This window comes from Ailuropoda melanoleuca, chromosome 2 (assembly GCF_002007445.2).
Source record: "Ailuropoda melanoleuca isolate Jingjing chromosome 2, ASM200744v2, whole genome shotgun sequence".
NCBI lineage: Eukaryota > Metazoa > Chordata > Mammalia > Carnivora > Ursidae > Ailuropoda > Ailuropoda melanoleuca.
Window position 1 is genome coordinate 19,832,458 of NC_048219.1, and position 24,230 is coordinate 19,856,687.

Below are 24,230 nucleotides of genomic sequence, written 5' to 3' on the forward strand. Positions count from 1 at the left end.
ACAGGGATATTTGAAGGTCCAGGATGTGGAGATTAAAAGGTTGTCCTGGGGTGGGGGGGCGGGCACCTGGGTGGCTCAGTCAGTTAAGTGTCCAACTCTTGATTTCAGCTCAGGTTATGATCTCAGGGTCATGAGATCGAGCCCTGCAGGGGGCTCCGCACTCAGCGTGGAGTCCGCTTGAGATCTTCTCCCTCTGCCCCTCCCCCTACTCTCTCTCTCTCTCTCTCTCTCTCTCTCAAAAATAAATAAACTTTTTAAAAAGTTGTCCTTGGGGGCACCTGGCTGGCTCAGTCAGTTGAACATGCAACTGTTGATCTCGGGGCCATGAGTTCAAGCCCCATGTTGGGCAAGAAGCCTACTTAAACAAAACAAAAAACAAAAGTAGTCCTTGATGGAGACCAATATATAAACAAAGTGCCTCTGTGGGGTGACGTGTGTAAACACTGAAATACAGCATTATAAACATAGCATGTTGTAGATCCAGGGAGGGGGCCTGGGAAACACAGAGCAGGTAGAGTCAGGAACACTTTTCCAGAGAAAGTGACATCTTAATTTAGTCCATGAAGAAGGATCCTGGCAGAGGAAACAGCACCTGTGGCGTGTGGTACGCTCAGGAGCTGCAAAGAGTTCTGCGTAGCTGGAGCAAAAGGAGACTCTGGTCTGTGTGGGTCATGAGTCCAGAGAGGTAACAGGGGACCAGACATGGTGGGGCCTTTGAGGCAGCATTAAGGAGATGGGTCTTTATCCTAAGGGCAGAGAGCTGCCAGGGGAGAGCTGAATGCAAGGGTGTGCCACGGTCAGATCTGCCTCTTTTAACAGTGTGAAGAATGGATTATAGAAGAGCAAGAGGGAAGGGGAAGAGTATGCCTATAAATGTAGATATCTTAGAGGAAAAGGACACATTCCTAGAAAGGAAAGAACTACTGAAGCTGGCTAAAGCAAACATAGGCCATCTGAATAGACTGGTAACAAGGGAAGAGATTAAATTAGTAATTTAAAAACTACCCACAAAGAAAAACTGAGGTCCAGATGGCTTCACTGGTGAATTCTACCATTTAAAGAAGAAACGATACTTATTTTTCACAGACTGTCCCCTCAAGATAGGAAAGAATAGTTCTTGATTCAATCTGTAAAGCCAGTATCATTGCCTTGCTACTTAGAGCACAGACATCACAAGAAAACCTCAGACCAATATAGCTTATGAATGTGGACATGAAATTTCTCAAGAAAATACAGTTGACTCGTGAACAACATGGGTTTGAACGACATGGGATCCACTTATATGCAGATTTTTTTTCAAGAATTTACAGTACTCTAAGTGTATTTTTTCTTCGTTATGGTTTTCTATTTTCTTTTCTCTAGCTTAGTTTACTGTAAGACTACTGTATATAACATAAATAGTCTATGAAACGTGTGTTAATCAACTGTTAGCAGCAAAATTTCTGGCCAACAATAGGTGATTGATAGTTGAGTTTTTGGTGAGCCAAAAGTTATGTGCAGATTTCTGACTGTGTGGGAGGTTGGTGCCCCTGATCCCATATTGTTCAAAGATCAACTGTACTGGCAAACAGAATCCAGCAACGTATGAAAAGGATTATATGCCATAAACAAGCAGGATTTATCCCAGGAATGCAAGGTTGGTTTAAGATTCAAAAACCAATTAATGTAATACAGCAATAGCATACAAAATACAAGCTACACGATCATCTCAATACAGAAAAAGCAACTGGCAAAATCCAACACCCTTTCATGAGTAAAAAACAAAGAAGCTAGGAATCAAAGGAAACTTCATCAACCCGGTATAGAGCATGTAAAAAAAAACCCCACAGCTAACAACCTATTTAACAGTGGAAGCCTGAATGTTTCCCCCTAAAATCAGCAACACAACCAGGGTATCTGCTCTCCCCACTTCTATTCAGTATTATACTGGAAGTTCAAGCCAGGGCACCTGGGCAAGAAAAGGAAAGAAACAGCATCCAGACTATAAAGGAAGAAGTAAAACGATCTCTATTTGCAGATAACGTGATTGTATATATTGGAAATCCAAAGGAATCCACTAAAACCTGTGAGAACTAATAAATGGGTTCAGCAAGTTTGCAGGACACAAGAACAGACAAAACACAGTTTTCTTCTATAGACTTGCAATGGGTAATCCAAAAATGAAAAGAAGAAAACAGCTCCACTTACGATAGCATTTAAAAAAGTAAAATACAGGGACACCAGGGAGGTCAGTCGGTTAGAGGTCTAGCTCTTGTTTTCAGCTCAGGTCATGAACTCAGGGTCATGGGATCAAGCCCCAGGCCGAGCTCTGCACTCAGCACAGAGTCTGCTTGTCCCTCTCCCTCTGCTCTTCTCTCTCGCTTGCTTGCTCTCTCTCATAAATAAAGCTTTTAAAAACAAAACAAAAACATACCATTTGTAAAATAAATGAATAAATAAATACTTTGGAATAAATTTAGCAAAGAGTGCAAAACTTGTACACCATTGAAAGAAATGAAAGCAAAATTAAATAAATGGACAAGGCTCTCATATTCATGATTTGGAAAACTTCGTATCAAATCCATCCACAAACTCAATGAAATCCGCATCAGAATCTCAGCCGGCTTCTTAGTAGAAATTGACAAGCCAGTTCTAAAATCCATATAGAATTGCAAAGGACCCAGAATAGCCAAAACAATCTTGAAAAAGAATAACAAAGTTGCAGGACTCACACTTCTGAATTTCGAAACTAACTAATACCAAATAAATGAATAGAATAGAATCAACAGTCCAGAAATAAACCCATGTGTCTAAGGTCAACTGATTTTTAACAAAGACACCAGGAGCATTCAATGGGGAAAGAATGGTCTTCAACAAATGATGCTGGAACAACTGAACAGCCACATGCAAAAGAATGAAGTTGGACTGCTACCCAAACACTCTATGGATCAAAGGCCTAAACGTAAGAGCCAAAACTACAAAGCCCTTAAAAGAAGACATAAGAGTAAATCTTCATGACCTCAGATTTGTTCATGGACTTTACGGACAACGAAAGGACAAGTAACAAAATAAAAAATCGATAAATTAGACATTATCAGAATAGAAAACTTGTACATCCAAGGACACTATCAAGAAGGTGAAAAGAAAACCTACAGAATGGGGGAAATGTTTGCAAATCATGTGTCTGCTCAGGGACTTGTGTCTAGAATATATTAAGAAGACTTATAACTCAGTAATAAAGAGACAACCCAATTTTTAAACAAGCAAAGGATTCAAATAGCTAGTTCTCCAAAGATCTACAAACAGCCAATAAGCACATGAAAAGATGTTTGACATGTTTAATCATCCAGGAAATGCAAATCAAAACCACAAGGAGATACAAATTCACACCCACTAGGATGGCTATAATCAACAAGTCAGATAATAACAAATGTTGGCAAGGAGAAATCAGAACCCTCATACGCTACTGGTGGGAGTGTAAAATTGGGTAACCTCTTCAGAAAATAATCTGGCAGTTCGTCGATTAAACGTTAAGTTCCCATAAGGGTTTCCATAAGACCCAACAGTTCCATTCCTAGGTATCTACCCAAGAGAAATCAAAACATATGTCCACACAAAAACTTGTACGCAAATGTTTAAAGAAATGTTATTCATAATGCCAAAACGTGGAAAGAACTCAAATGTCCATCAGATGATGAACGGATAAACAAAATGTGGTCTGTCCACACAATGGAATATTATTCTGCCATTAAAAGGGAACAAAGTACTGATCTGTGCTACGGCATGCGTGGACATTGGGAACACCATGATAAGCGAAAGAAGCTAGTCACAAAAGATCACCTAGTGTATTTGCTTGTGTTTCATTTATATGCAATGTCCAGAATAGGCAAATTTATAGAGATAGACAGTAGATTGCAAGTCTGTAGAAGAAAACTGTGTTTTGTGTGTCGATCTTGTGTCCTGCAGCCTTGCTGAACTCAGTTACTAGTTCTCAGTGGTTGCTTAGGGCTGGGAGGAAGATGGGGGGATAGGAGGGCAAGAGCTCAAAGTTTCAGATTTCTTTCTGAGGCAATAAAAAAGGTCTAAAATTGAATATGTCTGCACATATCTGTGAATACTAAATTCACCTTTTAAGTGGGTGGCTTGCGTGGCATGTGAATTGTATCTCCATGAAAGTGTTAGAGAAAGAATGTGTGAACGCGGGGAGATAAGCCCCAGTCCTGGGCTAAGAGCAGGCCCCAAGGGCCCCCAAGGGCGCCCTCCCCCAACAGAAGATGCCCACATTTCCACTCTGGCCTCCTAGTAGCCAGAGCCCCGCTGTAGACAAGGCAGCAGACCACAGGTCCAGAGCACCTCGATCCGTGGCCTCAGCTGTCCCACACCTGTCTAGCTTCAATCCTCACTGCTTCCCCCTATGTCTATATTCTATTGCCCAGGGGACAGCCTGGGGTGGGCAGGCAGAGAGTAAGAGACAAGCCCAGCCCATTTGTTTCCAGAGAAATGGCGGGAAAGGGAAAGAGGAAAGGCCAAGGCACACCTCTCCAAGCCCCATTAGGCCGGTGGCCGGGAACGGCGACCCCGAGCATGTTTATCCAAGGGGCCTCACTCAGCCCGTCCTGGCCACAAAAACGGAACTCCCGCCAGTCAGCCCTGAGTCATTCCCTCTCGGCCCCCCAAGGAAGGGGTGATTTCCTGCCTGGCCCTCGGGCCGGCTCAGGCTCCTCCCACGGGCTAGGCATCCTCTTATCTCACCCCAGGCCCTCTCCCAGGGCGGCAGGCCAGCCAGTGTGTCTGACCGTCGTGGGCTGGTCCCCCTGTTTCCTCCTCAGGAAACATGGATTCGGGGGTCAAAGACAGCCCAGCAGCTGAGTAAGAGCAGCTCAGGGGCCGGGCTGTCCCACGGAGGATGGAGGACCGAGGCCTGACCCAATCGGGTTCCCCGCAGCTCTCTCGCTGGGGGTCACTGCTGGACGCGTACTGGTGGTCCTTTTCCCATTTACTTGAAGTAAGCCTCTCTTGACGCCTGTCTCGACTCAGCCTCCTACTGTGGGAGAGACTCACAGCAGCCCCTTGCCGGGCGCCTACCGTTAAGCGAATAAAACGGATGAAACGGAGCGAGGTGTCTATGTAACGGTTAAAAGAACAAGCTTTGGAATCAAACAGACCTGAATTCAAATCTCAGCTGTGCCCCTTAACAGTGACTTTGGACAACTCATTTAATTCATCTCAGCCTGCATTTTCGCTTGCCTAAAGGAAGGACAGGGAACCTGAGAGAGTCACTGAGGGAAGAAATGAGACGGGGCATTAGCATCATGCATCGTGCTGGCAAGTAGCCGGTGTCGTTGGCGGTAGCTATGACGATGGCAGGACAGGGGTCGGGGAGGATGAGGCAGGCCCACTCCCACCCAACTTTTACCCAGGAAGAGGGAGTTAGGATGACAGTTCCCCTCTGGCAGGGTTCTCGGCTTACCTAGCTCAGGCGGAGGCTAGCATAGCTGTTTACATATAAAAGTACCCAAAAGAGGCACAAAATTCTAGGGGGAGTTCTGAGAGGAAGGAAAGATTGTGTGTATGCAACCCAAATGTCCTCAGGGCAGCCCTTTGGGACCACCTTTTCCATTTATATCCCATTAGAACAGCTCAGTCCCTTTTCCACATCCTCGGGAAGTCCACGCCCTCCTCTGTTCCTCTGGCCCCGCCCTCCCATGGTTCACACCGTAAGGATCACCTCTCAACCTGAGTTCTGTGGCTGCCGTCCTCTCTCCACTCCACAGGTATCACTCTTCTTCTCCCTTGGTTCCGAAAACACCATGGATGAAGGTTGAGCGTCAAGGACACTGTCACTGAGTGTGTGGGGGAAGGTGTTCTGGGGCGGCTGGGCATCCACAGAGTAGCCCGTAAACTTCAGCCTGGGCATGAGGCATCACTGTGCTGAAACTTTCCTCCCACAGTCCTTCTACCGGATTTCTCACTGGTGAGGCTTTCTTCTCTTCGGGTTGCCTAGTAAGTCTTTCACTTACTAGCCCTCCTCCTTTTTCTCTGGAGCTACCACAGTATAATCCCAAATTCCCACCAGCTTCGCACTCCGCAAATTTAGCTCTCCCACTCCGTCTTACCAAGGCCATGCCCAAAGGCTCGCCAAGTGTTTCGTGATCCCAAAAGAGCTACAAGGCCTCTGGAAGGAATGTAAAATTGCCTCTCTCTTTTTTAGTTAACCTTTCTGCTCTGTTACAGATGGTTGGGGGATAAGAAAAGTTGGAGTCTGGTCTTGAATCACAAAGGAAGTTCCAACAGACTGAGAGGTTGGGGGGTCCTGTGCCTGGAGAAGCAAGGGACCAGAGCTCTGTGGCAGAAAGGGGGTTGGGTTTGGGAGCAGTGAAGGGAGCATCTGGGGAAGGGATTCCAGGAAGGGGAAGATGAAAGGCATTAGGCCCTTGTGTTCCAGCATCGAGAGATGAGTCTTGGCCCAAAGGATCCATGGAGTCATGAAAGGATTTTAAGCAGGGAAAGAATAACAGCAAATTTGAGCTTCAGAAAAAGCACTGAGTGAGGAGATTAGACCGTTCGTCAACTATTGGAATAGCAAACTTAAAACAACCTTGACAAAGGTGTGGGGAAAATACAGTGCTCTGACATCCTGCTAGAACTATCGAACAAGTGGAACCATCCTTTTGGAGAGGGTTTGGCAATGCTGGGGAAGTAAGTGATGGGGAGATGGAGAATCCAGGGGCCTAGAGTTGCCTATCCCCGACTATGTGACTGGTGTTGGAAATCTGGGGAAATGGGGAGACAGGCACGGGCTCACAAGAGCCACTTCTCTTCCCAGCTCACTGTTCAGCGACATCATTTTAGCAGCTTGAAAGTGGCCATGGCAGCATATTTGCACCAAAAAAACTGCAAATGCTACAAAACAGGGCTCCCTCCTGCCCCCAGAGAGTAGTTTAACAGTAGACTTACTGCCTGAGCCAAGCCTCATCCAGTAACCCCTTAAATTCTCTCAGCAACAGCTCCACAGAAATCAAATACAGGCTTTTCTATTTCTTGTATCCCAACAGAAAAGCCTAGGGCTGCTGACCTACGCTGGACCTTGAGGGGCCTACTGGACTCTTTGGCCAAAGAATGGGCATTACCTAAGTGGTCTCCTTTCCCCTAGGCCTCTTCTAGCCCCCTTGATATTCTAAAGAAGCAAAGGACTGGGGAAGTCACCTCTTCCCAGCTGTGTGGAAACAGAAAAACGAGGAAATGACAGGGACAGGTAGCTGGACCTCCTTTCACACAGAGCCCCCATCTCAACTCTCGACAGACAAAGCCCCTTGTCTTGCGGGTTCAGCATCCTTCACCACTATTACGAAGTCACAGACTGGGTGAGGCTTGGCTGCAGGACTGGAGGGAAAATGAAGATTTGAGGATAACCTTCAGGTTCCAGGCTTAGATGCACAAAAACCCAGGGTGAAATGCAGAACATCGGTAGAGAAAAATCCGAAAGGGTGTATGGGAGTTAGTGATAGTTGCATTTGGGACTTGGTGCATTTAGGCGAAGTGCCCGTGGAAAAACAAATAGAGACACCCAAAACGTAACTGAGAATTTGAAGTTCAAGAGAGTGGTACAGTCTTGGGGGTTACAGGTCTATAGATGGAACTGAAGCCATGAGATCACTCGGGGTGGGGGGGGTTGATAAAGGGCAAAGCAAGAACACCTGGGGAACAACAACATTTAAGAGAAAGAGTAAAGAAAGAAAGAAACTGGGAGGGAACGTTCCAGGGGGTAGGAGGAAACCAGGAGAATGTGATACTTTGTAGAAGCCAAGGAAGGAGGAGAATATCAAATGTTGCGGAAAGGTTGAGCATGATAACGGTTGAGATGAGAGACACAATGAGGTTATTGTGGCTGGTTGAGAGTGAGGACAGCGGTAGGAGAAGAGATTTAAGTAAGCAGGAAGCATCACGCAGGACCTTGTACCCCCAGGCAGGACCTTGTTTGCCACGAGAAGGTATTTGGATGTTACTCTAAGGAAATCGTTAGCGGGTTTTAAGCAGGGGAGGGAAGAATTCTGATTTGCATTTTAAAGAGCTCGCTCTCCCGTGAAGGACTGCGCGGCGGGCTGCCCTGGAAAGAGTTAAGGCAGGTAGGAAGCTGCTGCTTGGACTAGGACGGTGGGAGGTGGTAAATAGTGTTCACGTTCAGGGTACGTTTTGAAAGAATATCGAATAGGACTTATTAACGAATTGAATGTAGGGTAAGAGAAAGATAGGAATCAAGGAGTACTGAGGTTTCGGTTTTGATCACTTGAGTAGACCATGGTACCATTTACAGGGGTGGGTAACACTAGAGGAAAAAGAAACAAAATCACAAGCTTCTGGGTGGGAACCAGAATGAAGAGTTTTACTTTGGCCATCTTAAGCCTAAGGTGCCCATTAGACGTGCAAGTGGCGATGCCAAGCAGGCCAGTGGCGACCCAGATCCGGAGTCCCGGGGAAGCCGCAGCTGGAGATACTGATTTCGAAGTCCTCAGCGTACACAGAGCATCAAAGCATTGGGAGTGTGTGAACAGGAAAGAAGTGTTTCCCTTCTCACTTGCCCTGGAGGTTGGGTGGCTGTGACAGGGGGCTGTGGGAGGCATCCAAAGTCATCCCCACTGGACAGAGGAAGCTGGTCCTTGTAACCTGAGAGCTGGTCAGGAACCAGGACAAGCCTGGCCTCAGGGACTTCTTGCAGAGTACTAGTGCCAGAGAAACTAAGACCTCACAGGAAGGCAGAAGGGTTTCCATTTACTCCCCGCCAACCTGCCCCTCCAACCTGTAAGTAACATTAATTCAGGAGAAGGAGAAAAGGTTGATACACACTTAGCCTCTAGAGCCAGCAATGGTAGCCCCAGCTGAGGCTGGAGAGGCTCCATGTAGGAGCTCATGGCACGTGTACTCCTCTCCATTCCTGCAGGAGTCAGAGCTTCTGGGGCGCCTGGGTGGCGTCTGCCCTCAGCTTAGGTCATGATCCCAGTGTTCTGGGTTCGAGCCCCACATCCTGCTCAGCGGGAAGCCTGCTTCTCCCTCTCCCACTTCCCCTGCTTGGTGTTCCCTCTCTCGCTGCCTGTCAAATAAATAAATAAAATCTTTAAAAAAAAAAAAAGAGAGCTTCTGAGAGGCGGCGTAAAAGCCACCCACCGCTACAGTGCTCCCAGGAGGTAGCCTGGCCTTCAGACAAGGCATCCTACCTACTCTTTCGCTGCTAATGTGAAGATGAGAATGGCTGAGCCACTGAGGCCAGCGCTTCTCAAACTCAAATGCGTGTTCCAGTCATCTGGGGATTTGCTCAAGGGCAGATTCTGTTTTAATAGGCCTGGGGTGGGGCCTAGGAGTCTGCATTTTAAAAAGATTTTATTTATTTATTTAACAGAGAGAGAGAGAGAGAGAGAGAGGGTGCACAAGTAGGCAGAGGGAGAGGGAGAGGCAGGGTCCCCGCTGAGCAGAGAGCCCTACAATGCGGGGTTCGATCCCAGAACCCCAGGATCATGACCTGAGCCGAAGGCAGACGCTTAACTGACCGAGCCCCCCAGGCGCCCCAGAGTCTGCCTTTCTAAGAAGCACCCCGGTAATGCTGCTGCTGCTGGTCTGCAGGCCATACTTGGAGTAGCAAAGGACAAGAGGCAGCTCCAGAGACTCCCCTCCAGGGAGGGTGCACATCCGGTTCCAGGGAGAACGCGTCTGCGCACCGAGTTACAGAAGCCATTCAAGTGGCAATAGGCACCGTGCTGTTACGGCTGCGGGGCGGTCATTTCTCGGTGGGGTACGCCTTCCTGCAGCATGGCACAGCTGTCCAGCGCTTGGCTCTGAAGCCTGACCCCCTGAACTTTACCTCTCGGTAGGTCTGGAATCTTAGGGCAGCTCTTCTAACTTCCTGCATCTCAGTTTCCTCATGTCTGTAGTGGAAATACTGCTACTGTGAGGATGAGCTGAGTTAATAGATACAAAGTCCTTAGTAAGTGCTCAGTAAATGTCGCTGTTCTTGTTGATAACACACTCTTCTGTGATAGTTGACATAGACACACACGGAGGCTCAGTCTCCTGGTTCATGGCCAAAAATGTAACCCCCATCTCTCTCCGACCAAAAGGCCTGTGTCTTCTCTTTCAAATTCCTCCTACCCTCCTGCCCACTCCCACTCCCCCTCCCCTGGCCCCTGGCCCCTGGCCCCAGTGTGGTCTGGATGGGCCCCACAGGGGCAGGGACAGGGACAGGACGTGGGGCTGTATCTGACAGGAACCTGAGGGGCTGGCCTGGGAGGGGATTGGGGCCCGGCTTCCTGAGGGGAGGATGGGCTAAGCCAGGCACACAGTGCCGGAGAAGATGCCCTCCTGGGCCCTCTTGGTGGTCACCTCCTGCCTCCTCCTGGCCCCCCAAAACCTGGCACAAGCCACCAGCCAAGGTGAGGTGTGTGGAGGGTGGAGATCACCTATACCCAGGAAGAGGGAGCCCTGGGAGGGGTGCAAGGTAGGAGGCTCCCGTCAGCCCCTTACTCTTGCCCATAAACATGCCTGGGAGCACCCAGAGCTCAACTCACCAGCTGTTCCTCAGATGCCTCCTTTCTGGCCTCGGATTCAGAGCCCCTGAACTGTTTCTCTCGAACGTTTGAGGACCTCACTTGCTTCTGGGATGAGGAAGAGGCAGCACCCAATGGAACATACCAGCTGCTGTATGCGTACCCAGGGTATGTGCTGGGCTGTGCCACACTCCCCCGTGTCTGGCCCGTCCTCACCTCAGCTGAGCCCAGCTCCTGTAGCTTCCCTGCTTTGGCCCTGTCCGCGGACCACTGCAAGTACGTGCCCTCGGTAGCCACTTAATGAACAGATGAGCTTTGGATATCCCCAGCGCCAGCCCCTGCATAATCCCTAATCCCACCTACCCCAGCCACTAGTAGAAAAGCGGCAGTAATGGAAATGGAAGTTGGGCTTGGGCCCGGACCTGGGTTCTCAGGGCCTGTCATGGTGGCTGTGTCGGTGGAACAGGCTTCTCCCACGCCCACAGGGAGAAGCCCCGTGCCTGCCCCCTGAGTCTCAAGAGCGTGCCCCCCTTTGGGACCCGATATGTGTGTCAGTTTCCAGCCCAGGACGAAGTTCGCCTCTTCTTTCCACTGCACCTCTGGGTGAAGAACGTGTTTCTGAACCAGACTCTGACCCAGCGAGTGCTCTTTGTGGATAGCGTGGGTAAGGGCCATCCTTCTGTCACCCTGGCCCCTCTATTTGCTGCCCTCGGTCCAGCCCCCAGGATCAGACCGGCCTGTGCTCTTTTAGGGCAGCGTGGATGCCGTCCATTCCCTGACCACCAAGGCACCTCAAGACCCCCTTATTCTTCGCATCCAGAGTTGGATTTCATTTCACACCAGAGACAACCTTGCCCCCCCATCATTAACCTATTCATTGACTCATTCAACAGTTACAGAATACCCGCTATGTGCCAGGCACTGTGCTAGGCGACAAGGGTACCGAGATGAAGAGACCCCTGCTCTTGAGAGCACTGAGTCTAACAAAGCCGCGGTGAGGTCACTGTTCTAATGAGGAAAGGAGACTAGGATATGGAGCCTCCTTTGCCCTGGCCTCCAAGAGAGCAATGGCCTGTGACCTTCTAGAATCCAGGGGCTGCCCCCAACCCAGCTGCAGCTCCCCTCTCTACAGTCCATGGTTTGAACCACAGGCTGTGGCACTCAGAGAGCTCTGGTGTACCCTGTCTTGCCCTCAGGCTTGCCAGCTCCCCCAGATATCATTAAGGCTTCGGGCGGGAGCCAGCCAGGGGAACTTCAGATCAGCTGGGAGACCCCAGCTCCCGAAATCAGTGATTTCCTGAGGCACGAACTTCGCTATGGCCCCAAGGATCCCAGGAATTCCATTGGTCCCACAGTCATGCAGCTGCTGCCCACAGAAACCTGCTGTCCAGTTCTGCAGAGACTAAACCCAGTCCCAGCTCTGCACCAGCCTCCATGTGCTCAGCCCATGATGCCCCAACAGGATGGACCAGAGCAGACCTCCCCAACTAGAGAAGTATCCTGGCCTTCTTCTGCCCCACCTCCTATCTCCTACCCCAAATTTTGCCCCAAGAAAGGACAGGCCATACTTTGGGGATTCCAAACAGGGTTGGTCCTTCGGGAGTTAGTATGGGCTTGGGAGCCATGTCCATTTAGGGATCTCCCAGTTTGGGTCATTCACACCAACAAAATTGAGTGTTTCAGGCCTTTGAGTTAGTGGGGATTTCCCTAAAAAGCTCTGAACACCACCTAAAACCCAATGACCTGGCCCCTAGTCTGTGTGCATATCTATCCAGTGAGGAACTGGGCATCTCCCCGCAGGTATGCTATGGGGCTTCAAATATAAGAGCTGGAGGCTGTCTTGGTTGAGGCAGATCTAGATTCTGAGGCTGTGGTTCTTCTCCCAAGGCTTCATCTCTAACAGTGAGGAGTGGAAGCTGCCTCATCTCAGGGCTCCAGCCTGGTAAATCCTACAGGCTCCAGCTGCGCAGCCAACCCGATGGGGTCTCCCTCCTTGGCTCCTGGGGATCCTGGTCCCTCCCTGCAACTGTGGACCTGCCTGGAGATGCAGGTGAGTCAACGAAAGAGTGGGAAGATGGGGAGGAGATAGAAAAGATCTCTGGAGAGGTCTGGACTGGATATGGAAGCTCTGAGAACCATGGTCCTTCCTGATAACCTTGAACTTGCCACTGGACAGACAGAGTGAACTATATTCAGGGAGAGAACAAAGAATGGGGTAAATATTCCAACTTATGTGTGTAAAGATAATCTGGATACCCTATAGAGTGGGCATGTGTTGACCCTCATGGGACTTCGTTCTGTTAATTCAGTGGAAATTGGACTGCAGTGCTTTACCTTGAACCTGAAGAACGTTACCTGTCAGTGGCAGCAACAGGACCACGCTAGCTCCCAAGGCTTCTTCTACCACAGCAAGGCACGCTGCTGCCCCAGAGACAGGTGAGAGCTGAACTGCTGATTGAGCTAGATGTCCTGGGAGAGAGACAGGGTCATGCAGAAAGGGAGAGATTGTTCTCGATCTCCCTCACATCCCTTCCTTGTCCCAAAACCAACTGGTCTCCATTTTCTCATCCTCCAATAGTTATTTTACCTTCTCAAATTCTTTCCATCCCCATTGCAATGCCTTGGTTTAGTCCAGATTTACTCGTATCACCTGGACCACTGCAACAACCTACATTCTCATTCACCTGCCATTTATCCCCTGTGCTGCTGACAGGATGACCTTTGTTAAACTCAAACGTTGAATGGCCTTCCCCTACTCAAATACGTACTGCACCTCTCCACATTCAAATACAATCAAAACTTTGCCTTCAAGAATTACCACCAAGCACCTCACTGATCTGTCACTCTCCACATATCCAGTCTAAAACCAAGTCTTGGGTTGTTTTTTTTTTTCTTCAAATTTTTATTTAAATTCTGGATAGTTAACATACGGTGTAATATTGGTTTCGGGAGTGGAATTTAGTGATCCATCACTTACATATAACATCCAGTGCTCATCATAACAAGCGCCCTCCTTAATCCCCATCATCAACCTCAGTTTGTTCTCTGTTATTAAGAGTCTCTTTTGGTTTGCTTCCCTCTCTTTTCTTTCCTTCCCATATGTTTATGTTTCATTTCTTAAATTCCACATATGAGTGAAATCACATGGTATTTGTTTCGTTTAGCATAATACACTGTAGCTCCAACCACATCGTTGCAAATGGCAAGATTTCATTCTTTTTGATGGCTGAGTAGTATTCCATGTATATATGGAATATATACATACATACACACACCACATCTTCTTTATCCATTCATCAGTCAATGGACTTTTGGGCTTTTTCCATAGTTTGACTATTGTTGGTAATGCTGCTATGAACATTGGGGTGCAGTACCCCTTCAAATGTGTATTTTTGCATCCTTCGGGTAAATACCTAGTAGTGCAGTTGCTGGGTTGTAGGAAAGTTCCATTTTTAACTTTTTGAGGAATGTCCATACTGTTTTTCAGAGTGACTGCACCAGTTTCCATTCCCACCAACAGTGTAAGGGATTCCCCTTTGTCCGCGTCTTCGCCAACACCTGTCATTTCTTGTGTTGTTAATTTTAGCCGTTCTGACCAGTGTGAGGTGGTATCTCAGTGTGGTTTTGATTTGTATTTCCCTGATGATGAGTGATGTTGACATCTTTTCATGTGCCTGTTAGCCATCTGTATGTCTTTTTTGGAGAAGGGTCTGTTCATGTCTTCTATCCATTTCTTGACTGGCTTATTTGTTTTTTGTTAAGTTTGATAAATTCTTTGTAGATTTTGGATACTAGCCCTTTATCTGATAAGACATTTGCAAATATCTTCTCCCATTCTGAAGGTTGCCTTTTAGTTTTGTTGACTGTTTCCTTTGTTGTGCAGAAGCTTTTTATCTTAATGAAGTCCCAGTAGTTCATTTTTGCTTTTGTTTCCCTTGCCTCCGGTTATGTGTCTAGTAAGGAGCTGGTGTGGCCGAGGTCAAAGAGGTTGCTGCCTATATTCTCCTCTAAGATCTTGATTGTTTCCTGTCTCACATTTAGGTCTTTCAAACATTTTGAATTTATTTTTGTCTATGGTGTAAGAAAGTTACCAAGTCTTGTTGATCTTACCTATTAAATACCTCTAGAATCTGTCCACTTTTGTTCATCACCGCCATCGCCCTAGTACGAGCCATCATGATGTCTCACTTGGACTACTGAAGAGACTTATTAACTGATCACCTCTTAAATCCTCCAAATCGTTCTCCATATAGGAGCCTGAGTGACCTTTTAAAGTGCAAAAATGAACATGACGCTATCTGCTTAAAAGTCTTCCCTAGCTTCCCACTGATCTTGGGATTAAAAGAAGAAGGAGGAGAACCCTATTGTGTGACCTTACAGAGTATTAACAGACTCAGTCCCTGAACGCCTTCAGCTTTGTCTTACACTAGGCTGCCTTTTCCTCTCTATGACTCTTTGGTCCCCTTCTATCTTCCATATTCTCTCCTGCCTCTGGGTTTTTGTGCATGCCGTCTACCCAGCCCTCCTGTCTTAACCTTCAGATCTCAACTCAAATGTCACCTCTTCAGGGAACCCTCCCCTGATCTTCCTCATCAGGTCCAATAGTACTATTATACATACATTTACCTCTCCTTCTTAAGGAGTTCATAGTTACAATTTTACATTTATACTTTATGTGGTTATTTGACTAATATCATTCTGTCTCAGAACTCCAGTTGAGAGGGGCTGATCTTGACTATACATGATCCCTAAGGGCAAAGTCAATGTCTCCTCTTACTCACTAATGTATTCTCACCTACCGCAGTGCCTGGCACTTAGCAGTTACTCAGTAAAAAATGGCTAAATTAATGAATAATGAAAAAACCACCATTAACAATTTTCATGTGCTCTTCCAGTTTTTCTATGCACTTCTACGTGTCTATACACAACATTTCATTTTCAATATGAATTGGATCACATTATATATATGGTTTGCCAACTTCCTTTTTTTACTTAAAAATGTATCTTGGAGCCCATCACAAAAATGTAACTGATTCTTTTTAATAACTGCACAGATTTCCATGGTCTAGAGGTGCTATGAATGGATTAAAGGGGAGCAAAACTGACGTCATCATTTCTTCCACCAAACCTGCTTCTCCTCCTGTTGTCCTCCATCCTGCCATCAACCCAGTTTTCCAGGCCTGACATGGTGATTTCCTCCACTTCTGCCTTTTCCCCACCCTCCAGGTCCAATCAGAAACAGTCTTATCATCTCCACCTCTTCAGTATCCCTTGAATCCATCCCTTTCTCTCCACCTCCATAGCCACCACCCTGTTTCTGGTCCTCATCACTTCATACATGGAGACCATGAAAGTGTCCTATTGGATTTCCCTGTTTCTAGTCTGTCCTCACAAATTCTTTCTTGTAAATTGCAGTTACAGTGATCTTCCCAAAGTACAATGCTAATTATGACAAGTTTCTGTTTAAAATCCTTAAATGTCTCCATGATTACTACAAGATTAAGTTCAAGTTTCTCAGAAAGGCCATAAGACCCTCCATGATCTTAGTCTGCCTTCTCCCATTTACCACTCACCACCAGGCCCTCTAAGCTAAGAGCGTTCTGGACCACTTAGAATTTTCCCCAAAGCACCGTATCCTTATCTGTGCACAAGCATGTGCCTGGGATGCCTGTTTGTCCCCTTTGCCTATCCTATTTATAGTCCAAGACTCGGTCTAAGCGCTGCCTTGTCCAGGAAGTATTCTCTGACCCTCCCCGTCTGGGTTAGATTATCCTCCTTAATACCCCCCAAACCAGCCAGTGCACACCACAGAAAAATGCCAGCTGTCTGTTTTTCTGCCTCTCCCACTGGAATGAGAGCTCCATGTTTATTCCGCTATGTATTCATAGTGCCTAGCATGGTACCTAGCACATGGTATCAATTACTTGTTGAATAAAGAAGTAAACACATAAATACATAAGTAAATAATTTTAGTAAGAGCTAGCCATTTAGGGATTATAATCAAGAAGGAGACATGATTCATTTGTTCAATAAACAATTATTGAGGGTGACTATGTTCCAGGCATTGGGGCTAGAGTGACAAAAGTGAAAAGTTTCCACATTGTTGGGACTTCCATTTAAGTTGGAGGGGGGAAGGAGGGGTGACAAAGAAGTGAAGAGACCCATATAACCTGTTATATGGTTATATGGGAGAGACTAAGTGGGAGGATGGGGGCAGTGGGTGCTCATTTAGACCGTGTGGTCAGAGAAGTCCTCACCTGGAGGCCTAAATGGCAAAAAAAGAACGAGTGACATGGAGAACTAGAGTCAGAGCGGTCGAGGGCAAGGCGAAGTGCGGAGGCAGAACATGGGGCATATTTGTAGCACAGTGAGAAGGCCCATGTGGATAAGGGTGGCAAACTGGTGTAAGAACTGTAGGAGATGAGAATGGCCAGGTAGGGAGGAACTAAACCATACCGAGTCCTGTGGGCCCTGGCATGGAGTTGGGGTTTCATTCAAGAGGGGACAGGGAGTTACTGATGGATTTCAAGCAGAAAAGTGACATGTGGTGACCTTCCTCTCAGAAGAGTATATCTCTCTGTGAAATGACGAAGAAGCAAAGTTAGAAGCAGAGTCACCAGTTAAAAGTTTGCCTTAATCCAGGCCGGAGACAGAGGTGGTTCATCGGATGTGGCAGCGGGAAAGATTCAAAGTGGACAGATTTGTGATCTCCTCTGGACATTTTCAGATCCACGTTTTGGAAGCAAATTCTGATGGCCACGTGGAGAAGAAACTCCATAAGGGAGTGGTGAAAATTAAGGCAGATAAGCCAGTGGGGAGGCTGTTATAATCATCTAATATTAGAATATCATGGAGAGGTGACTAACAGGCCTGCTGTATGAGATTAAAAACATGAGGACCTTTCCACCAGAAAGATGAAGCCTCTTTGAAACAATCCTGTGAAGTAAGGATTTTTAACCCATATTACAGATGAGGAAATGGGAGCAGAGATCAATCATTTATGAATTGTATACCAATAAGCCAAGACCTGAGCTCTGGAGCCCAGGCTGTTTTCATGAATCATCTAGCTCTTCCCTTGAAAGGAAGAGGCTGGACACCAAAGTCAGCTTCAGAAAACAAAACATCATGGCGGGAAGAGAAAGAGAAAGCCTTGGAAGCCCATCCAAGGGAGGCGTTCGATTATAATCCCTACAGGCCAAATCCCCTGTGGGATGGGAATTATCAAGGTTAGTCTCGGAGGCAGGCCTGATTCAATAACTCTACTGGGGATGATTCTTAGGGACCCCATCTGGGAGAGGTGTGAAGAGGAGAAAAATCCGGGATTACAGCCCTCCCAGTTCTCCCGCTGCCACTTCAAGTCACGAAACGACAGTGTTATTCATATCCTTGTGGAGGTGACCACAGCCCAGGGTGCTGTTCACAGCTACCTGGGCTCCCCTTTCTGGATCCACCAGGCTGGTAAGAACTTTCTTCCCTTCTCCTCCCACCTACTTCTTGCCCCTACCGCCCCTGACCCCATGCCCAGGATCACCAGCTCTGGCACTTCTGACCCACGGCCCTGGTGGCATGATGTCTCATGCACAGAAGGGCTCAGGTCAGTCCCTGCTGGCATCCCTGTAGTGCTCATCCCCACTCCAAACTTGCACTGGAGGGAGGTCTCCAGTGGGCAGCTGGAATTGGAATGGCAACACCCATCATCCTGGGGAGCCCAAGAGACCTGCTATCAGCTCCGATACACAGGAGAAGGCCATCAAGACTGGAAGGTACGATCGAGGATAAAATGCCCACAGATCTCAGTACACAGGGTATTCCCAAGTTTCATCAGGTCTGGTATCAAGAGTGAAGGTGTCCATGTATCTGTGTCTGGGTTTGTATATCTGTGTCGATCTGATTCAACTCGTGTCTGAATCTTTCTTGGGCATTTGATACTGTTCACTACTCTATTTAAAATTCCCTCCTTCCTTTGCCTTTGGGGTATCAGTCTCCTGACTCTCATACTACTTCTCTGGCTGAACCTTCTCCCTTTTTCCTGGCTCTTCCTTTTCCACCCTTCCTTCATATGCTGTGCTTCCTGTGGTCGCATTCTAGACTCTTTTCTTTTCTCTTAGAGTTTTAATGACTACGCATTAACCAGCCCAAACTTATCATGCCAACACCCATATGGAAAGGAACTTCTATGCCCTAGGTGGATTACCTAAACTTCGTAAGTCTCAGTTTTGTCATTGGCGAAATGGAGATAACAATATTTATCTTCCAGGGCTGTAGTAAAAAATTAAATATATAAATATCCAGCATACTGCATGGCAGATAGAAGTTACTCAATATACATTAGTTAAGTATTACTTTCTCTACTTTTATTCTCATTAACCATATGTATATACAACCTCGTACCAGACAGCTCTGCCTAAAAGCCGCCAGGGGCATTTCAGACCCAATATATCCAAAACTAAACTCATCCTCCTCCCCAAGTTTATTTTACCTTTTTATTGGGTTACGTTACATTCAGTAAAACACATAGATCTTAAATATACAATTGATCAATGTGTACATGTATACACTCATTTAACCATTACCCAGATCAAGATATAGGCTATTTCTAGCACCTCAGAAGTTGCTCAAGCCCCTTAGTCACACACACCCCAAGGTAACCACTCTTCTGACATCACCACGGATAAGCTTTGACTGTTGTTGGAAACCTGATAAAATAGAACCATATGGTATTTTGTCCTCAAACGGACTTCTCTGCTCGCTGACAGTGACTCTACCATGTACCCTGTTATCCAGGCCTGGAATCACCCATAACTCTTCTTCCTTTTCCCGTGTCCCTTCCCTCCATCCATCAGCACGGAAGTTGAGTTTATTGTACTAACAGTCCTCAAGTCCCTACTACCACTGCCCCTAGCTCATCTTTGACCACCCGGCCTGCGCCTCCATGCCTTTAACACACTGAATTACTCTGTAAGCCCCAGCCAGGCAGCTCGGGCAGCATGACATGCGTCCTCATGCTCCCATTCCGCCTTACGTATATCACCATTACAGTGCTAATTACTGGTAATTATTTACCGGTTTGCACGTCTTCCTCATGAGACTTGTGAGAAACCATGTTCCTTTATCCTTTTCCCCAGTGCCTAGCCCAGGGGCATATCACCAGCAGGTAGTGAATGTTTGCTACGTGATGGCTAGTCTCCCCGCTTGTCCGCACGACGCTTGTTCCCTCTGCTTGGAATCTGTCCTTGTACCCTCAGCACCTAGCATCCGCTGCTGGATGCGTGTTACTTGTGAACAGTCTGTGCGGCCCTGAATAGCTGAATGTGCCCGGTGTTTCCGTCGCCTGACCTGGACCCTGGGGAGCCCTTCTGGCGGGATGTCCGTGTGACCTGGTCAGTCTGCCCTTGTCTATGCATTTGTGTCAGGATGAGTAGTCGGTTCTCTGTGCGGATGAGGTCTGCGTGCCAGCGTGTGTGTGCATCGGGAAGGCGAGGCTCCCTGTCGGGGTGCTCTGTCTTGCAAGTTTTCGCCGGGATCATGTATTCTGTCAGGGAGGCTCTTTGGGGGGGATCCCCGCAGATTCAAAGCGGTAGGCCTTCGGCCAGAAGGACGCCAGGCTGTCGAGGCCCCGACCGACGCGGGCGCAGCGCCGCCGGGAGCCTGCCCACCGGCTCGCTCCCCTTCCGCGCAGGTGCTGGAGCCGCCTCTCGGGGCCCAGGGAGAGACCCTGGAGCTGCGCCCGCGCTCCCGCTACCGCTTACAGCTGCGCGCCAGGCTCCACGGCCCCACCTACCAAGGCCCCTGGAGCGCCTGGTCCGACCCAGTGCGGGTGGAGACCACCTCGGACACGGGTGAGGGCCCGGCGGGGGGCAAGGCGCTCTGCGGCTGCGCGGGTGGGAGGGGGCGCCGGCGCAGCGAGGGGCGGGCGCTGAGGGGCGCTGAGGGGCGGGGTCTGGCGGGCCTGGGGGCGGGGCTCCGGCCCAGGGCGCAGAGGTCTGACTGAATTCGTCCCCTAGCCTGGATCTCCTTGGTGACCGCTCTGCTCGTGGCGCTGGGCCTCAGCGCCCTCCTGGGCCTGCTGCTGCTGAGATGGCAGTTCCCCGCGCGCTACAGGTACCGCCCCGGTCACTCGGGAGACGGGTGGGGCCGGAGGCGTCTAAACAAGCCTCCCAGGGCTCCTCTATGACGCCCGCGCTCCCGAGGACCGAGGGCCGCACGTCCACACCTGTGGCTTCAGCCCTTCCTGCACTCTCCCCTGGGAGTCGCACTCTTGCTTACCCTCTAACAGGCCCGCTATACCGGACCCCTCGAGCAGCCTCGCCTCCCGGCTGCTCATCTCAGTAACGGGCTGCTGGACGCGCCGCCCAAACTGGAACACCGGGCGCCTCCCCCCACCCTTTATCCAGTCTGGCCTGGTCTGCTCCTTCCACCTCGTAATGTCGCTCAAACAATGGTCCCCTTTTGCAGCCCTACAAACACGACCGGGCTCGCTGAAACAAAGCCTCTTCACCCTCCAATCTGGCCCCACACAGCCACCCAAATAATCTTTCTAAAACGCGCACGTGCACTTGTCACTCCTCTCCTTAAGTCTCATTCCTAGGCTCCGAGGATAGAGTCCAGACTCTGGAACGACAGGCAAGGCTCTGTAGCATCTGCCCCCCCACCCCCCGCCAGCCTTTCCACCCCCTCCCACCCTGTGCATCAGCTTTGCCAATCTGTTGCTGATTTCCTCCACAAGTCCGGTGGTTTTACTTCTCAGTGCCTTTGTATGCGCTGTCCCCTCTGCCAGGGATCTCCTCCCTGCATGACTAACACGCCTTCATCTTTAAATAACTTTCTCCACCAACTCCTAGAAACCTTTCCTAAACCCTCCCTATGGGTTACTCCCTTTGTGCCCCAGTACAGACCTCTACGACAGTACCAGTAGCATTTCACGGTATTTATTTCTTTGTAAGTCTTCCCTATTCCTTATTTGGTCATCTTTAAATCCTCAGCACAGTGCCTGCCAAATGGCATACCCTTAAATAAATGTAATTAATGACTTGTTTATGTGGGAAGACTAAGGCTGAAAAGAAATGTCATTGGAAGTTATAAACATGAGGATAGAAAAGTAAAACAAAACAAACAAACACGAGGATAGAATCCATACCACCTCAGTCCTTCCTCTGGTAACATCTCTTAGTTCTTGAGGACTTGGAAGGTGACTCCTCCAGGCAGCCTCTCTAGGTGACCCTAGACTAGGTTAGATGTCTGTCCCCTATGCTCCCATCTCTCCTTGAACATGTTTTTCTTCGAATTTTTAATTCACTCATCTGTATGAGCAGACCGGATTGTAGCCTCTATGCAGGTAATCAGATCCAACCGAGAAGTTGGGGGAGAAGAGGAAGGAGATGCTGCTGAACCAGGCAAACTCAGTTCCCTGTCCCCACTTTGCCAGATAAGTCTCACTCCTCCCCTGGAGAGATATAAGTGAGGTCACAAAAGAAGCCTGAAATGTTGTTCAACTAAAGTCTATCCATGTGGAAATATGAGCCTCAAGAATTGCAGGGTCCCCCAACTTACCTTAGTCCACACTCGTCCCAGAGAGACCACCTTCCCCAGTAACTTAGTAATAAGCCCTCTGGTTCTCTTCATTCACCCAGTCAACTAATTTCTTGAGGACCTACTATAAGCCAGACAGTGTTCTATCCCCTGGAGATAGAGGACTGAGCAAACAGACAAACTCTTTGTTCTCATGGAGTTTATATTCTAGTGGACTGAGACAGACAAACATAAATATATGTGATAACATAATGTGTATACAATAAGTCAAGTGCTATGAAGAAAAATAAAGCTGAGCAGGAAACAGGGACAGGAAAGGGAGGTGGTACTATTTTAGAGATGGCATTCGGGGAAGGCTTCTCTCTCAGGATGACATTGGAGCAGAGACCTAAATGAAATGAGGGAACAAATCAAGAGGCACAGAGAATAGCAAGTACCAAGGCCCTGAGGCAGGGATATTTGAGGACATAAAAACCCTTTTTTGAACCCCCCCTTCCCTCCTTTTCACCTATGCCCCTCTACCTTATCTTATTGCCTTGACTACACTCTTACTTCTCCAAGCCTTACTGCCTAACCTCAGCCTCAACTCCCTGCCACCTCAGTGTTCTCTTCCTCCCTCCCAGTTCACTCCTGTGACTCTCAGTCTCCTCTTCCTTCTCCCCAAGGAGCCTGAAGCATGCCCTGTGGCCCTCACTTCCAGACCTGCACCGGGTCCTAGGCCAGTACCTTAGGGATACGGCAGCACTCAGTCCAGTAAGTACATTCCCTTCTCCACTCCCCAGCACCAGCCCTGCCTGAAGTTGGATCCTTGCCCGATTGCACACTTTTCCAAGGCCCTTACCCACCAGCATGCCATTCCTGGGCCCTACGCCCAGCTAACCCTCCTTCCTGCACCGTCCAAGTCCTCCTCCCCACTGCGCCTGCTCTAAGACAGATTCCTTTCCCCCCATCTCTCCCAGCCTAAGGCTGCAGTCTCAGATGCCTTTGAGGATGTGGAACCCAGCCCCCTTGAAATTCTACCCAAGTCCTCAGAGAAGATCTCCGTGGCCCTGTGTTCCTCCCAGTCCCAGATGGACTACCGAGGATTGCCCCCTTCTTGCCTGGGGACCGTGCCCCTGTGTGTGTGCCCACCCATGGCTGAGTCGGGGTCCTACTGCACCACCCACATCGCCAACCATTCCTACTTACCTCTGAGCTGTTGGCAGGCCCCTCTCTCCCCATACCCTGGACAGATCCAAACCCGCCAGACTTCTTTTCCCAACCTCCCTACCCACCCCAGCCCCACAACACAAACATCTCAGACCTCACGTCCATCCCCCTCTGTCTGTCCTCATAGTTGGGCTCCCCGACACTGACAGCGTTTGGTACTGCTGCAGACAAAAAGCCAGGACCCTCCCTCCTCACGCCAGGTTCATTTGACTAAGCTCTTCTAACTCACCTGCTCTCTCTCTCCTCCCTACTGCTCCGTGCTCCCTCTCTCCTCCCTACTGCTCCGTGCTCCCTCTCTCCTCCCTACTGCTCCGTGCTCCCTCTCTCCTCCCTACTGCTCCGTGCTCCCTCTCTCCTCCCTACTGCTCCGTGCTCCCTCTCTCCTCCCTACTGCTCCGTGCTCCCTCTCTCCTCCCTACTGCTCCGTGCTCCCTCTCTCCTCCCTACTGCTCCGTGCTCCCTCTCTCCTCCCTACTGCTCCGTGCTCCCTCTCTCCTCCCTACTGCTCCGTGCTCCCTCTCTCCTCCCTACTGCTCCGTGCTCCCTCTCTCCTCCCTACTGCTCCGTGCTCCCTCTCTCCTCCCTACTGCTCCGTGCTCCCTCTCTCCTCCCTACTGCTCCGTGCTCCCTCTCTCCTCCCTACTGCTCCGTGCTCCCTCTCTCCTCCCTACTGCTCCGTGCTCCCTCTCTCCTCCCTACTGCTCCGTGCTCCCTCTCTCCTCCCTACTGCTCCGTGCTCCCTCTCTCCTCCCTACTGCTCCGTGCTTTCTCTCTCCTCCCTACTGCTCCGTGCTTTCTCTCTCCTCCCTACTGCTCCACTCCTTGAAAAGACGTCTCCACATCCCCGCTTCCCATTTGCTCTTCAGTCTACTTCAGTTAGTTCCCCTACTTTGCTAAGAAAACCACTCAGGCAGAATTCACGTCAAACCTTGTGATCGCAAGGTCCCGTAGGATCCAGTCAATCCTCAATTTATTTGA

General features: G+C 48.9%; 1 protein-coding gene across 4 annotated transcripts; it reads left to right on the top strand.

Moving 5' to 3' along the window:
- Nucleotides 1–10,269: 10,269 nt before the first annotated feature.
- MPL (MPL proto-oncogene, thrombopoietin receptor) lies at nucleotides 10,270–23,574 on the top strand. 4 transcript variants are annotated; one of them, XM_034650684.1, is made up of 13 exons: nucleotides 10,270–10,400; nucleotides 10,550–10,682; nucleotides 11,000–11,178; nucleotides 11,711–12,009; nucleotides 12,402–12,564; nucleotides 12,691–12,729; nucleotides 12,824–12,950; nucleotides 17,794–17,972; nucleotides 18,135–18,277; nucleotides 20,194–20,353; nucleotides 20,519–20,615; nucleotides 22,709–22,796; nucleotides 23,003–23,574. In XM_034650684.1, exons 1-13 carry the CDS (start codon nucleotides 10,322–10,324, stop codon nucleotides 23,396–23,398), a joined length of 2,082 nt encoding a protein of 693 aa, XP_034506575.1. In that variant the 5' UTR covers nucleotides 10,270–10,321; the 3' UTR covers nucleotides 23,399–23,574. The 4 variants fall into 4 exon arrangements, with proteins under 4 accessions (XP_034506575.1, XP_034506598.1, XP_034506591.1 ...); XM_034650707.1 differs by having other exon boundaries at nucleotides 11,870–12,009; XM_034650692.1 differs by having other exon boundaries at nucleotides 10,293–10,400; nucleotides 10,577–10,682.
- Nucleotides 23,575–24,230: the final 656 nt, after the last annotated feature.

Bases quoted from the DNA above. Each gene is read 5' to 3' on its own strand.
- MPL (XM_034650684.1), top strand. From the start codon at position 10,322: ATGCCCTCCTGGGCCCTCTTGGTGGTCACCTCCTGCCTCCTCCTGGCC. The intron at 20,354-20,518 runs GTGAGGGCCCGG...TTCGTCCCCTAG, and splicing joins GGAGACCACCTCGGACACGG to CCTGGATCTCCTTGGTGACC. The intron at 20,616-22,708 runs GTACCGCCCCGG...CTTCTCCCCAAG, and splicing joins CAGTTCCCCGCGCGCTACAG to GAGCCTGAAGCATGCCCTGT.